Genomic DNA, 14,619 nt, shown 5'->3' with positions numbered 1-14,619 from the left:
TTTTTTTTTTTTTGCTTTTTTGTGCTTTTTTCTTATTATTAAACAAAAAAAAATTTTCGATGTAATTAAGTTATTAAAACTATTTGTTGATGTGAACAGGCAAGTTTATAAGAGCTTAGATCGTTTTAATATTATTAATTATTTTTTTAAAGACTAGATTTAGACTCTTTGGATTTGAATTGAATATAATAATACATTTTAAACTTACCAATCATAAGTTATATAGGCAAAAAAGCTAATGGAAATGAAGGTTTTGGATGTGCAAAGATCATTTATTTTTCTTTTGTGGTACTAGAAAACTAATGCATGATCATCTCATTTGGGTTGTTGCATCCAGTTTTTAACAACTGTGCTTACATAAAAAAAAAAAAAAGGGTGATTAATCATGAAAATAGTCAATAAAATAGAAAGAGAAATATAAAAATTCAAACTAATTAATATATTAACAAAGCTTGTGTTAAAATGTTATATCTAATAGTACAAAGCATATCCTATATAAGCAAAGGAGGAAGAATCTCTCTTAACCCTTCATGGCAATGTTTTCTATGTGTTTCATGTATTTTGCTATCACCATTCCTAGCTTGATACCACAAGTTCAGTTACAAAAGGGTAACTACCTGAGTGATCATTTTGTAGTTTCCTTCCCAATTAACATTTCTAACAAGTCTGATCGCAAATTTTGCTAACTTATGTGCACACCTATTTCCTATTCTATTAACAAAAGAAAAGTTACATTGATCAAACAGCCTTTCATTCTATCAATGTCATCCAGAATAATAGCTATCTTGGATTCCTTGACATTTTCCTCCATGATTTGCAATCTGATTGAATCTCCATTGCCTTCCAATGTGCTTCTCGAGCCATCATCATCCCCATTCTAAAAGTTGCTACTTCCTCCACTAGTGGCTCATTGGACTTTACTTCAGATTTTGCCCATGTTTTCGTTATTTTTTCGTTTCCAGTCTCTTGCCACCACTCCCAATCCACTTATGTCCATTCATTTTAATAAGGTAGCATCTCTATTGATCTTTACTACGCCTCTACATGGTGGTTTCCAATTTGTAATAGTGTGTGAATGATTTGTTGTTCAATGTACTTTCCTCCTCCACTGTTCTAAGCTTCGATGAATTCTGTTTTAGACACAATGTTTAAGTCCAAATATTCTCTCAAAACAAATCATCTTTATATCTTGGTAGTTATACCCTTTTCAAAATTTCAAAGCCAATTAACAAAATGTTGAATACTAATTGAGGGATAATAATGGAAAAAATTGATTTAATAGCTTTATATGTTGGCCAAATTTTACAATTTTTAAGTTGTGTGTAAAGTTGATTATGACATATAAGATGAGTTGGAGGGAGTACTTAATGTGAAGTGACGGTAACAAAAGAAACTAGAAATTTAGGGGCAAAAACGAAGTATGAGCCAAAGATAAGATCGGAGTAAGCAGAGAGAAATTAGCCGGCGAAGAAAAGAACCAATTTTAACCGGTGAAATTCAGAAATCAGCAAAACTTCAAGAGGCAACAGTAGTAGTCATGGAAACTGCCCAAACTGCACCAAATCATCAGAACCTCCCTCCACAGCAGCCACCGCCGCCGCCACCAGCGGCTCCTCCAACTGCTTCTCCTCCCTCAGATATTAGTACCGGAAAGAGGCCTCTTGATGACGACATTCTCGCCCGCTTGGTGGACTCCCCTTACTACAAAATGCGGGTCATTGTTAGAGACCTTCGTCCTCATTTTATTGAGGTACTAACTTGACCCAGCAAATTTCTTCAACAAAGATTTGTACTTTATGCAAAGTTCAATCCAATTATGAACTTTTCTTGTAATAAGTTTCTCTGGGTTCGATTGATTTATGCTCTTTACGGAGATTTTATTTTCTCGTGACTTGATTAATCCTTCACAATTTTTTACTTTTAAATTTGGTTATACCTCTGAGTCTGGGGTTTCTTTTTTTGTTTCATCATGGTTGGTTTACTTTGATTGCTTAGCTAATCTGATATGAGTAGTTCTTGATGATGTTAACAGCGTGGCCTTTTTGTTTTAAGTAGAGAATGTTATTGTTCAATGAGCTTTATGAGAATTTCCTAGGAAGCCTTGCTGTTTGGGGGGTTTATTTCTGTCTCTCCATTTATTACTTTTCGTCCTGAAATTTGTATTTTTCCCCCTTTTTTTGGGCATACTAGTTTGCAAAAATCTTAATGGGCAGAGGACATAGACATGGCAAAGACAATGATGCAAAGATATTATTCTTAGGAAAAGTAGGATGTGACAATGTTCTTGACAGGGTGCATTGGATATTTTGGCTTTCAGTATGTTAATTTTGTATACATACTTTAAAGTTTATTATATCACATTGGCGTAAATGCAAGTTTATTCGTTTACTGCAGTATCTTTTGTGAAGTAATTATGCATCCAGTTGATCTTTTATTGATCACAACTTAGTTGATTAAGTGAGTGCATAGCTTATGCAATTATTGGATCTAATTGTGTTAGTAAACTTCGCATTTTAAGTAATTTTTTTATTAATATTGTTGGGTCTTCTTTTAAATTCAATACCATGTACTACTTGTTACGATATGAATGTGTCAACACTCCTAAGTTTTCAACACGTGCTTGAAATGTTTGGCATATGGACTAGGAGGTTGTCTATGTGTATATGTAAAATTGAATTTCGTCTTTACTTTCGTTCAGCATGGCCGAGGAATCTTGAACTGATGGTGGGCTATTTTGGTTTTCCTTTTCTGGTTCTTTTTATTTTTTTTTTATTTTTTTTTTGTGGGTACAGGGAGTAGGGTGGGGGGTAGGGAAGGGAGCGAAGGGGTGGCATCTGAGAGTCATACATCATAGTGCACTTTCATAAATTGTGATGAAGTCTTTTGAACTAAATACTTCAACAGCATCATACATTAAGAATTGTACTTTCTCATTATTCCCCGTTCAACTGGCAATATGTGACACTCACTTCAACAAGTATGACCGATCTATGTTAAGACATAGGTAGTCTACTCTGTCAGGCAATGGAATTCTTCTTTTCTTTTTGTTGAGAAGTGCAAGTTGCTAATTTCGATGTCAGGTCTGAACAATCTTGAAGCTGTCATTTTCTTCCAACTTCAATTGAGGAAGAATTTGACTGGAGATTACACAAAATCTGAATCACTACAGATGCTTATCCCCTTGATCTGTTCTCCAAAATTTAACATCTGATGTGGGAGTAAGAAGTCATTTTCTTTAGGTTTGAACCAAATCTTTTGTAGAACAATTTTGGCAAAACTGGTTATGAGTTATGACAAGAATAGACTGGCACACATGTTACTTTGACGTTGACCATAATAATAACATCTCAAAATTCACTTGCTCAGGGTAATTTTTAGAGCCTTGGAATTGCATATGACATGAGGAGGCGAGATAAACAAATGTCTTCTAACTTGGTATATTGTGAATAATTTAGATGATTGAATTGGCCCATGACCTATTCTAGTTTGACCTGTTTCTCCTTATCTTGGGAAAAGACTAGGGTGCATCATTTCTTCTCCTGGATTGCTAGCTATGTTTTTATAACTGTTGTCTAAGTAAAGACACAGATGGAAATTTCTTGGCCTTTTATACAGTATGCACAACATCTACCTTCATGCATAATCTAATATTTTCTTATTCTTGTGGTTAGACATCTAGTCATTCAATACTTCTGATGTTTGTTAAAGTGATGATATTGGAGAGAAATAGCTGGGGTTTCATGAATTTAAGTAACCCGTCTATTACGTGAGGACTCACGCATCATGTTTGGACTTGAATGTCAATGTGTCGAACCTTTGAAGGACTTGGATTTACATTTTTTCCATTGGACATTCATAGAAAAGAATATATGGTAATAAATTTGTTCTGAATAGTTGTTTTAACCTCTTGAAGGTTCTCAAAACTCCTGACTTCCAGAACTGCAAGGCAGCTGAAGAAATTCGTGAAAGTAAGTTTTGTGGAAAGTGTTTGGTCTATTTTGTAGTTGAGGATACAGTTAGTTGCTTATCTATGTGTTTTCTGGACTAAATTGAGTATAATTTTGTTCCTATGCTCCAGTTTCTGTTCTGTAATGATTATGACCATGCAAATGTTGTTTTTTTTTTAGGTCCTGACTCGATTTTGTTTATATTCACTGCAAGAGTCATTTAATTATTTTATAGGCATTTGTAATGTTGAAAACTCAGGCTTTTGGGTTGCTTCTGTATGTGGGTTTGACCATCTCCTTGTGAAACTTATGACTACTTTGTTGCTTGCTTGCTTGTGCAGGAGCAACACTTGAAATTGCAGTTGTCTAAAGTTTCCACTTATCTTTCTTCTTAGCATTGTGTTCATGGACTATCTGACAATGATTTCATTACCTTAACCAAATTCATCGTGCAGGAGTAATATTTAACCTAACCTTGAGCTTTAAAAGATAAAAACCAATATCTTTATTTAGGGCACTTGTCATTTTTTTCAGTTTGGTCTGTTCATTTAGGATGAGACTTGTTTTTTGTTTCTCCTCGGGAAAACTGTTTTAAGAAGTTTATCTGGGATGCTTCTGTATGGTAGCATTTGGTTGCTAATCAAATAGTTTAGGTCTTGAGTACCTTTCAATTTTAAACATTTTCGTTGATAAACCTTTTACAGCTTTAAGAAATAAGAAGTTTGAGCAAATGAGAATAGGCAATGTTCTGGTATCGTTAACTATATGGTACTTATTCTGAACGTGGTTTAAAGTTAGTGACACTTAAGGAACTTCTGGCCTAGTGGGAATCCAAGTTTTGACATGTATTATTTACTATCTTAGCGAAGAGAATTTTATATCTCTGTTGTCCTTGTACTGGTACATATGCTTCCTGAACGGACTGATGTGTAACGTGTAATAATTTACAGAGATGAAGATTGTGGTAGATCTTTACAGAGAGATGATCAGAGATCCTCCAGCAAGCCAGACTCCAACAGCTGATGTCCAACATGGACAAGACCATCAGCGTGATGTGAAACTACCAGAGAGGCCTCCTAGTGACAGGGCATCTACTAGGCAAGCTGAAAATAAAACTGTTTCCTCTGGGGGCACCTCCCAAAAGCAGCAACCTGAAGCTGGCCGACCAGAAGGGACGTATATTGTTGGAGGTTCGGCATTTGGTTGGAATTTTGTTACATATCCTGGAACTAAATCCGTCTATTATGGCCGGACCAAGGAATCATTTCGATCTGCTAAAGTGTAGTCGCAAGTGGAATGATGTCTCTCCTGAGCTCCTTGCTCCTCGATGCCCAGACCTCGGCCAGGCTATCAAGAAACAGATATAGTCATATAGGTAATTGTTTAAATTCCAAAGTGGGATGTCCCTCTTGAGCTCCTTGTCCCCTCACTTGATCCCCAGACCTCTGCTGGATTATCCAAAAAAAAAGATATAGTCGTAAAGGTAATTTTTTCTGATATCATGTCCAAGGTGCTGAGATCGTTCACGCCTTTACGGATATGCCTTGCAGCCTACCTCTGCGACATATTTTCCTCTCCTGTCTGAATAGTGGTTGGTTTCTTTGAGTACGGAAATAGATTTCTCATATATCTCTCTCACACCTTCTCTAAAGTAATATGAAGATGCCATAGACTCGCAATTCCAGTGAAGCAGCGTCAGATTATAGTTTACTTTCTTGGGGTTTTGCCTGATCAAAATTCCTAAGTTGGTTCCAAAGTTCAATTATAATCTTAGAAGTCCAGTCTTCAAGCCGGAGTACCACGTTGGTTCCGTCTAACATACCCATGCAGGTTTCACTTGCCATTTTCGCAACGCATCCAATCAAAGATTTAAGTCTACAGTCGCATTTGGGAAGGGAAGGATGACAGCAGATGTTTATTACGGGGATTTCCCAACTTGTAAGAGGTAGCGTTGAACAGTTTAGTACAGAATTTGCCTCCTTATACAATAAGACCCACAGGCGCTCCTCATGGGCAGTTTAGTACAGAATTTGCCTCCTTATACAATAAGACCCACAGGCGCTCCTCATGGGCAGTTCGATTGATCACAGCACGCCTCTTTAGGAACTGTTGTCCAATCCCGTCAGGGCTCGAATCTTATGGTTATCGGGGGGATGGAGCCTCTCCTCCCGGGCCGGTGGAGGATTAATCGGGTCCGATTTACCTGATGGCCCGGATACCCCCTCCGTCAGGCAAAAAAAAAAAAATAGACAATAAGACCCACAGGCGAGAGGGTTAGGCATCCCTCCCCGAACAATGGAAACCTCAGGTTCCAAATGACAGCACCAGCCATAACTGTTGAGCATTTCTAGGTATCAAATGTTAGAATGAAAAATGATACAATCACAAATAGGGGCCAGATTAGGGCAACTAAAGGTAAAGAAATCTAATAATTTGCAAAAACTGTTTAGCTAAAATTTGCAAATTCTGTTTGTTGATTTACACCATCTACCCAACTCTATCTTTCAAATGAGCCGAGGACTAACCTATTCTGCTCGTCAAAATAAAATAAAATAAAGTACAGCACATAGATATCAAAATCTAGGTACATGCTTCGGCAGCCAACCCGGGGAGGCATTTTTAGCCGCCTCAAGGCAGATGTTTCCCATGCTAAGCTACATCTCTGGCCACTCCATTGCGTGTCCAAATGTAAAGCATCTTTAACTAAAAGGGCAACCAACAGCTGCATACACAATGCGACGATTTTGTTACCAAATATTTTCATGGCATATACAACTGAAACAAGATACAAGGTTCCACTAAAAGCGGCGAATATCTTTAGGTGGCTTGAAATGAAGGGGAAAGGTTTCAGGGGTGGCAGTTTCATCCTCTTTCCACATCTTAATGGTCTTATCTGCTTCGCAAGTAATAAGCCTCGAACCAGTCATCTCATAGGTCAGAGCATAAATGCCAGCCTCACTCTCCAGTGATCCTGAGACAAATAGATGCCAAAACTTCACCATTCATCTTCTCAAGAAATCAAAATAGAGCAGTAAGCAAACAAAAATTTGCTAGATAAGTACCAGGCTGAACAATAGTTTGAGCTTGCTGGAAATTGTGACCACTTCTCCAGTCCCAGAACCACAAACTTCCATTATCACCTGTAGTAAATGAAAGAAATCATGAGCATGATGAACATCCTTCCATGAAAGAAACCACAAACTTCCACAATATCATTTGCTCTTTAATTCCACGTAATATGTAAGGGATTGCACATGAAGCTTGAGCACAGATTCATGTTCTATTTCCAACTCCAGAAGAACATCAAATCATAATCCTCCTTTGTTTTTTTTTCTTTCTCTAACTCAACAAGGAATTGTTAATTATAAGTGGTGCACATGAAATTAGCTTTATTCCAACAACATTATACCACTTCTGCAGCCAATATACAAAAAATATTTTTGAAAAATCACTAGTAAGATCATCAAAAACTCTGATCATGGGTGAATGGATTGGATAGAAAAATTGTTTAATTACAGATAATCTTCACCTGCTGTAGCCAATACACCCTCTTCATTTACTGCCATAGCATTGATGATGGTTTTCTGCTGAGAGCTGCACAACAAGAACCCAATATCTCAATCATTTAAGCATTAAACTATGCAAGAGTTATCAATAACTTCTGCACTGGTCCATAAAATAACAACTAGAGTCCTAACACTTCATACAGGTAGGAATGCTGGCCAACCTTTGATGCTTAGTCAACCAGGCAAAACCTGCAAAACTACCTTCACTAAATCTGAATTTCATTAAGATCTGTATGCTGGTTCCATTTCCAGTCCAATCAACTCGAACAGCAGAATGGCATATTTGCACTTTCATTATGTCTAATTTTGCATCAGGAACTTTATTTATTTATTTATTTATTTTGAAAGAATCCACAATATTTTCAAGCTGATGCTGATAGAGTAATTATGAATATTATGAATATTTGCAGTATATGTAAAGGAAATAAACACCTCAAAAGCAACTTGAATTTTATTAATATAGCTCAAAAGGGTAACGGACCACTATAGAAACTATATTAAATCAAGGTGATTACTCCTAATGTTACTGCAGGGAAAAATTCACAAGAACAGAGTAAATGCAAGGTACACTAGCTTCCAACAAAACTTACAGCATATTATGAACAAATTCTCCTCTAGGAAGGTTGAATTTCTTTATATTGTCAGCAGATGCAGATGCAAAAGATTCCCTGTAACATGAAAGATTAATTTATGTAAGAAATGAAGCACATGCAATGCGGACAATCATTCCATCATACCCAATACAGGTAAAAGGAATGGATACTTACTCCTTTGGATGAAGAGCCATTGCACGAACAGATTTCTTATGGTGTGTGAGAGTTGCCATTGTCTTGCCTACCAAACACGAGTGATTAGCAACCGTAGGAAAGTACTGGATATTTACAAAATGATGGAACATATAATTCCAAAAAGGATTACCATTCCTAAGGTCCCAAAATTTTATGGTAGAGTCATGAGAACCAGTAACAACCTGTGGATCCTGAAAATAGGTGTCTGATGGTGAGATTAGACAGCATAAGATTATCACCACAGTTAAGGTAAAGCAACATAATCTGCATCAAGTTTAAGCAAAAAAAAAAATGTTGGAGTTAACAATTTTAATAGGCAATAAGGCACAGTATTGAGTCCAGTTGATCACTTGGATTGTACAATACAAGTTCTTTGTGAGTGAATTTGTCAATTCTAAGTTTTTCCAATCTCTTAAGCAACAAAGTTGTTACCCCATATTAACTATATAGCATCAATTCCTCCATTTCCTAGCAAAAGCTAACATTCATGTCAATCTCTTACATTCACCTCTAATTTCTTTAACTAGGAAAGTTTGTAATGTTGTACCAATGAAGTGTGTCATCCTTTCACATCAACCAGCAAGAGAATGCAACTGCTTCTCAAATTCTCAGTACATACCAAAATGCATCTTATTCTTATTATGCACATGTGAATCCATTGCAGTTGCAGAGGTCTATGGATGCATTAAGCAATATATCTTATGAACTGAACAAAAAAACTTCCTTTTGATTACTAATAAGTACCCATACTACAAGATTACAGTCAGACTAGGCGCCACTCAGGCAAATAAAAATCTACTCAAAGAAAGTTATAAGTTATCTGGAGGAAAACCCACCACTACCAATGCTGTTGATACTGTGGCTTGGCTCAATAGAGCAGCCAACACGTACTGCTGATATGGTATGAGAATAACAAAAAGGTGCCACAAAGAATACTTATACCACACGTATATATATTAACAGATATAAATCCTAGCAAGATATCAAATGTCCTGGTTTTGGTCAACATAAAGATTCCAACAAAATTTTTAGATTCTCCCAAATATTTTGTATTCTCCATTCTCAACCTCCTGACTAATGTCTATCAACATAGTTCTTATTGCAGAGAGCCAAATCCTCAAAAGTGCCTATGTAGAATTTCTTTTGGAGCTATATCACAGTCACTTTAACCAACCATTTAGATACCATAAAAAGATCTTTTCTGAAAAGCATGCATCCAGAATTAAGTTTCAGAATAAATTAGAATTGCTTACTGTGGATCGAGTAAAAACTGAGCACACAGTATTATCATGTCCGGAAAGTGCATAAATGTGCGCCTTAGTGCGAACATCCCAAACCTGAAAATATTGTTGAATCAACAATACAAAATGATTAAATTTGCATAACATCCAGCCAAAAGAAAATCCACATGCACTTTTACGAAGCAGTCTTAACTCTTAACAGCTGCAAAAAATTTAAAATGTCATGTCTAGAGGCCTAGGGGGGTTAAGTCAGGTGCGGGCTTCATTCACATTGACAATCTAAAAACGAATATGATTAAAAAAAACTTTAAAAGAATATACCATAAAGTACAATTTCCAGATTAATAATTGACCAATGTCATTATCAGGACCACTAAGCAATCTGCATATAACTTGTTAAACTAGGAATCTCTAAACGGACTTCATACCCGACACACAGAGTCACGACCTCCTGTCATAAAGATGTCAAGTGTTGGATGAAGAGCCAAGCAATAAACTCCACTTAGATGACCATGATAAGATCGAATAACCTGGAAAGCCCAAAAAGAATTATTAGAGCATGCTTAACAAGTTCTCCACGCTAGATAGTGTTATTTACTCCCTTACGAACCTTGTTTTGTTCAAGGTCCCAGCATTTTACTTGTTTGTCATCCCCAGCAGAGAACATGTACGTGTGCCTGTTACTAATAGCAAGGCCTGCAAGGAAAAATTAAATATCATATTTCTGCACTCTGCAACTAACCATCAACTTTATTTCCAATTTTGTGGTCCGAAAATTCCTGTCTTTGTACAGTATGTTACAAGTTAGTAAACAATAATTTTCAGCAGGAACGTAACTGCCTGAAAGCAACATATCTGCTAAGAAACAAACCTCTTATTTGTTCAATGTGACCTGTTAGTGTGAGCTTCAGCCTTCCACTCGCTAAATCCCATATCTTACAAAATAAAAATAACAAAGAAAAGGAAGCAAGCCTCAGCAATAGATGCACAAGCATATTTAATATCAAAGAAAAAGTTGATATCTTCAATTGTTATTATTTTCTTTAAGAACAAAGGTGTTATGTTAAAATATTAAACATCTTGAAGCAACATTGTCAAAAGTTAAGACAACTTTTGTTTCCTCAATTAGAGTGGCTTGGAAATTTTACAAATTAAGTTCATCACAAAGAATTCAGCAGTTCAATACATTCTTGAAACAGCGAAATGTTTGGTACAAAAGCTACAAACTTCAAAGACATATGTTAAACAAACATCAGTTGTTTAAGTTATCAGAGCCCAGATACCCAGGAACTGTGAAACATTATTTAAATAAACGGCGACCTGTGATAACAACCTTGAATTTTTGCTATAGAAATCTTATCTCTCTTCCTTACACTGACTAACAAATTTCCTTCAAAAGACAAACTTCTCAAGATGAATTCATAACCTTGATTGTCCGATCTGCAGATCCCGTACAAAACCAAGTATTACTTGGATCAACTGCAATGGATCGTACCCATCCCAAATGACCACTGATGACCTGCAAACTCAGCATGTCAGAGCAATAGTTGATACAATCACTTTGCTGCAGCATCAGTAATAATTCAAGCTGTAAGACATATCTCAGAAACAAAATGAAAAATCAAGTCCCCAGACCTCAATATGTATCCTTGTTTTCTTTACTATCAGACCAAGCAAGGGAAGGTATCCACATGCTTTATTTTTGTAAATGGATTGCTTCCTATTCTCCAGACACAAAAACATCATATGCCCACACCAGAGTAGAATTAGCAAATCATCTAGACAAGTACATTAATGGTCTTTGTTCTGTTAAAGGAGATAACTAAGTTCAAAGTCATATGAATATATCATGGGTAGCTAAATTGCAGATCCTGTTTTCTTTGGTAACGAAACTTGGTTGATATCTCAGTCATTTAAAAAATTGTTGCTAACCTGGCCTTCAGTCAACTGATAGAATAAAACTTAAATTGGGAACACGAGGTTGATTTTCGTCTGTGAAAGATTAAAGGACAAAAGGCTCAAAGGGTAGACAAATCTCCATTACGTCACAACAAAATTCTTCTATAACCATCTTTACTGGTACCACAAGGCACCATATACCAGTAACTGAAATGCTACATACCATAAACTAAACAAAATTACTCTATGCACAATCTTTCTCCACAACTGAAATACAAATAAACCATGCAAAATGACGGAAAAAGGCAAGAGAGGGCCCTTAGAGAGACATGATGCTTGAATGTTGATCTCCCACTTAAAAGTGAAGCTCATAACATGATTAATTATTAACAACACCTAAACAGAATGCCAGTCAACAAGACTTATACTGCCCATTCAAGGATAACCAGGACAAGGAAAGCAGATGGTGGCTGGAGTCAAAGAGACTAGCTATTCCATAAAGGAATCAACAGCAAAACCAATACAGCTATCCACACAGTGCACCAAGCAGAAGAGTATAACTAACTTACCCTGTAATTCTTCCATGGGGGATGCCAAATAGGACGCGGCCACTTGCTTGGAATCCTTTCCATAATGGCAGCAGTAGAAAGATTCCTGGAAATTCAGACAGGGAATAAGTTTAACAACATGCATATTTGCACGATCTTCATCAGTTTCAAAGTGCCAAGTATGATAAGATAAACCATGGTCTCACATTCAGCCGACATTGGTGTTACCTATCACTAATGCATATATCAATATACAAATATATCGGTCATCTTAATTACCCCCATCCTAGTGATGTATGTTATCACCATCCTAAGGAACCAAAAGCTGGACTAATCAACATCTTTGGTTCCCTTCAAAACCAAGTGAGCACGATTTGCTTCAGCAATGACTCGTAAAAGCTATTCCAAACAGTGTAGTTAATTGTTCTCATTACAAATTATGTTTCCTCTTTTTATTTTTCTTTCCTATTCAAGGAAGATGAAGATAAAGTGAACATGTAGATTTTAACACATTCTGGAAGAGAAATGTCAACACTCTGTCATTAAGAAATATTTTTTTAATCCAAAAAAGGCACATTGCAACACATAATTGTTGTAAATTCACAAGACTAACGTTTGAAATATTTCCCCAGGCCCAAAACCATAAGCCAAAATGAAAACAAGTCATTTGTTCATCTAAATAGCATGGCACTGTGTCCTAGCATTTTGTGTCCTAGCAATTAGTACTAATACCAGTGAATCCAAATTTAAAAAAAAAAAAAAAAAAAAAACTTAATGTGCTTACAACAATTACTAACCATAGGAGAAGATCCAAACCTTTCAGATGAAACATGAGAAGCAACAAGTGCAGAACTTTTTCCTGAGAAGGCAACTTCAGTTCTGCAAGCAAAAGGATTGTGAAGTGATTGTATGTTGGCCTAAGTTTTGCTATCATATATTGGAACCTCCAACATTGAAAAGTAAGTCAAAAGAAGAGGCAAAGCATGAGCTAGCATTTTTTAAATCAGAGAATCAAGCAGACATGGGAAAGTATACACACCCGCCCTTTGGTTGCCCAGAAGGACCAATAACTAGCTCATTTTGGCCTCCACCCTCTGGTTGATCTCTTATGCTTTCTGGACCTTCCAAGAGAAAGCCAAGTTCAAGTCAGTGAAATTTAAAGGACAAATATCCTCCCCCAACCCAAAAACAAGAATGCAGGAAAGAAGTTTTGTCTACCCAGGAAAGGAACCCAAGAAAAGCAGAGCCAAAAGGAGAAGCTGTTCTGGTTGCAGTGAGTATTCTAATTTATTGTAGTCACGCACGTTTAGAAAAGTAGTCAAATAAGTTAATGAGGAAAATTCAAGGCCTAAACCAAACTAAATCTGAACCAATCTGGGAGTCATTGTATACTTCTATCCTTTTCTTTGGATTGTTACCTAAGATGAGACACTTTCAAGAACATCTATTTAATTGGATACAAAATATAGATTCTTGTAAATATTTGCATGCATTGCATGGTTTTGTTTTGGTTTGAGATATTTATGACCACAAGATATTGATAAGTCCAGAACATGATTATAACCTGAGCTACTTTCTAACAGGACCACCCATTAGCAAGACAAACAACCACTATCAAATAAAAATCCATTCTTGACTCCCTTTTTTGCACCCAAAATAGTAGGTTAACCCTAATCAAGACATTCTGGAAAAAAGATCTAGAAGGTCTTTCAATACAGGACTAATTGAAAGATTAACTTTCCCCATAGCTGCACCAAAAATAAGAAAAGCATCTAAATACTTAATAATCTATGCCAAGCATATGCAAAAATCTAACACTTTAATACTTATGCTAAACAGGACTGCAGATGGCTCTTCCAACAAAAGAATTCTCAATACCTGGCAGAGCAAGGGCATTGGAAGGAGCAGAAGGTTGATCTTGGGCAGCTGATTTGGCATTAGGCTGAGACTGAGCACTGATTTCTTCAACACCCGCGTACTCAACATTTAGCTTAAACGTCACAAACAATCAACTATCAAACCACACATATCAATCTTGACCTTAAAATTCCTCTAATTCACCCAACCCACATCACATTGTAGCGTGAAACTCACAAAAATTCAACGAATAAATACAAAATCACTCACCTTGTGACTAACTCGAATCTTCTTGCTGAAATTGAAAAAAGAAACACAATTAAGCATCAATACTTTATACAGTTAAATATGAAACAATTAAAGAATCTTTGCAGAATTTCCCTAAACTTGAAAACCAACAAATAAACAGATTAGGGGCGGTTAAGAAACTTGCCTCTCGGGATCGGGAGGAGGGAAGTGGCCGTGAAGAGGGGAGAAAAGATCAAGAGCTCGTTTTACGGACTTGAAGGTTAGCTTCTTTAAAGATTGTGGTTCAACTGGAAGCTCCGAGTCCATTGTCGAACCCGGCATCTACACTTTTTCACTTCTCGCTAGTTGCTCCCGGTGCGGCGGGGCGAGGTGACAACGGATGAGGTGGCGCACCGCCGGAGAGGTCCTGCTATTTGGTTTGGGTGACAACCGGGATTTGACGAAAAGAAGAAGACTACTTTAAAGAAGTTAAAACCCATAGCCGAGAATTTTTTTTTTTTAAAAAAAAAGGGCGTCACGAAAGC

General features: G+C 36.6%; 2 protein-coding genes across 2 annotated transcripts; one reads left to right on the top strand and one right to left on the bottom strand.

Annotated features, from left to right (window-relative positions):
• Window positions 1–1,306: 1,306 nt before the first annotated feature.
• LOC113733167 (uncharacterized) lies at window positions 1,307–5,585 on the top strand. Its single transcript, XM_027259364.1, has 3 exons — window positions 1,307–1,750; window positions 3,914–3,968; window positions 4,898–5,585. Exons 1-3 carry the CDS (start codon window positions 1,538–1,540, stop codon window positions 5,230–5,232), a joined length of 603 nt encoding a protein of 200 aa, XP_027115165.1. The 5' UTR covers window positions 1,307–1,537; the 3' UTR covers window positions 5,233–5,585.
• A 794-nt stretch (window positions 5,586–6,379) lies between these two features.
• Window positions 6,380–14,553, bottom strand: LOC113733165 (protein pleiotropic regulatory locus 1-like). Its single transcript, XM_072081139.1, has 17 exons — window positions 14,276–14,553; window positions 14,117–14,137; window positions 13,868–13,979; window positions 13,029–13,110; window positions 12,806–12,868; window positions 12,011–12,095; window positions 10,969–11,061; window positions 10,414–10,477; window positions 10,153–10,238; window positions 9,971–10,072; window positions 9,555–9,638; window positions 8,432–8,492; window positions 8,281–8,347; window positions 8,104–8,181; window positions 7,477–7,541; window positions 7,010–7,087; window positions 6,380–6,918 (listed from the first exon to the last, which is right to left on the bottom strand). Exons 1-17 carry the CDS (start codon window positions 14,414–14,416, stop codon window positions 6,746–6,748), a joined length of 1,455 nt encoding a protein of 484 aa, XP_071937240.1. The 5' UTR covers window positions 14,417–14,553; the 3' UTR covers window positions 6,380–6,745.
• Window positions 14,554–14,619: the final 66 nt, after the last annotated feature.

The sequence above is a fragment of the Coffea arabica genome, chromosome 2e, assembly GCF_036785885.1.
Source record: "Coffea arabica cultivar ET-39 chromosome 2e, Coffea Arabica ET-39 HiFi, whole genome shotgun sequence".
Classification (NCBI taxonomy): domain Eukaryota; kingdom Viridiplantae; phylum Streptophyta; class Magnoliopsida; order Gentianales; family Rubiaceae; genus Coffea; species Coffea arabica.
This window is presented reverse-complemented; position numbering and strand designations above follow the sequence as displayed.

What these genes read in the sequence shown, in the direction of transcription:
- LOC113733167 (XM_027259364.1), top strand. Translation starts at nt 1,538, where the DNA reads ATGGAAACTGCCCAAACTGCACCAAATCATCAGAACCTCCCTCCACAG. An exon ending in TTCGTCCTCATTTTATTGAG is followed by an intron (nt 1,751 to 3,913) that starts GTACTAACTTGA and finishes AACCTCTTGAAG; the next exon opens with GTTCTCAAAACTCCTGACTT. An exon ending in AGCTGAAGAAATTCGTGAAA is followed by an intron (nt 3,969 to 4,897) that starts GTAAGTTTTGTG and finishes AATAATTTACAG; the next exon opens with AGATGAAGATTGTGGTAGAT.
- LOC113733165 (XM_072081139.1), bottom strand. Translation starts at nt 14,416, where the DNA reads ATGCCGGGTTCGACAATGGACTCGGAGCTTCCAGTTGAACCACAATCT. An exon ending in ATTTTGGGACCTTAGGAATG is followed by an intron (nt 8,348 to 8,431) that starts GTAATCCTTTTT and finishes CGTGTTTGGTAG; the next exon opens with GCAAGACAATGGCAACTCTC. An exon ending in TCAAACTATTGTTCAGCCTG is followed by an intron (nt 6,919 to 7,009) that starts GTACTTATCTAG and finishes TATTTGTCTCAG; the next exon opens with GATCACTGGAGAGTGAGGCT.